The following is a 554-nucleotide window of genomic DNA, read 5'->3' as shown; positions in this document are numbered from 1 at the left end:
ATATATATATATATATATATATATATATATATATATATATATATATATATATATATATATATGACCTGCACCCCCGGATCCAGTATACAGTAACCAGGTGCCTACGATTCTCCACTGCAGCCCCACCTTACCCTGCAAACATTTGCAAGGAGGTGGCTGTATGCGGGCAATAGCCTACCTTGCGCCGCTGCCCTTTGTCTCGCCGCGAGCAGAGCCGCCTCTTTCTCGAAGTCGAAGTCCATCTCCAGCTTGCGGCTCCTAACGCCCCTGCCAGCCCCCGCAGGCTTTATGCCTCCCCCCAAAGAATGCTCCCCTATACCTCCTCGTGCAGCTCCTATCGATACCGAGGGAGCCACCGGTGGGGTCACCGCAGCAACTGTTGCAGCCGGGATAACGGAGGCGGCGGCAGGTTGTGGATGCTGCGGCACAGGCTGCTTGAAGCTATGCAGCGCATCGCGGACCTGCTGCTGTTGATGTTGTTGTTGCTGCTGCTGCTGCGATCCCGTAGCGGGTGTCTTGTTGGCCCCTGAGGAGTCCTGCTGCGCCCCGACGAC

The 554-nt window shown here is 54.9% G+C and overlaps 1 protein-coding gene across 1 annotated transcript in view; it reads right to left on the bottom strand.

Annotated features, from left to right (window-relative positions):
• The window catches only part of EMH_0065000 (ARF1-directed GTPase-activating protein, putative), a gene marked incomplete at both ends in the record, with an annotated part of 3822 nt that overhangs the window by 1020 nt on the left and 2248 nt on the right, over positions 1 to 554 (bottom strand). Inside the window, one exon of the mRNA XM_013498331.1 lies at positions 179 to 539. Within this exon, the coding sequence (XP_013353785.1) occupies positions 179 to 539 (361 nt within the window). The remainder of the gene's footprint in view (positions 1 to 178; positions 540 to 554) is intronic.

Source organism: Eimeria mitis, genomic scaffold, assembly GCF_000499745.2.
Source record: "Eimeria mitis Houghton genomic scaffold, Emh_scaff3336, whole genome shotgun sequence".
NCBI lineage: Eukaryota > Apicomplexa > Conoidasida > Eucoccidiorida > Eimeriidae > Eimeria > Eimeria mitis.
Note: the sequence above shows the minus strand (reverse complement) of the source record. Positions and strands in the feature narration are given on the sequence as shown.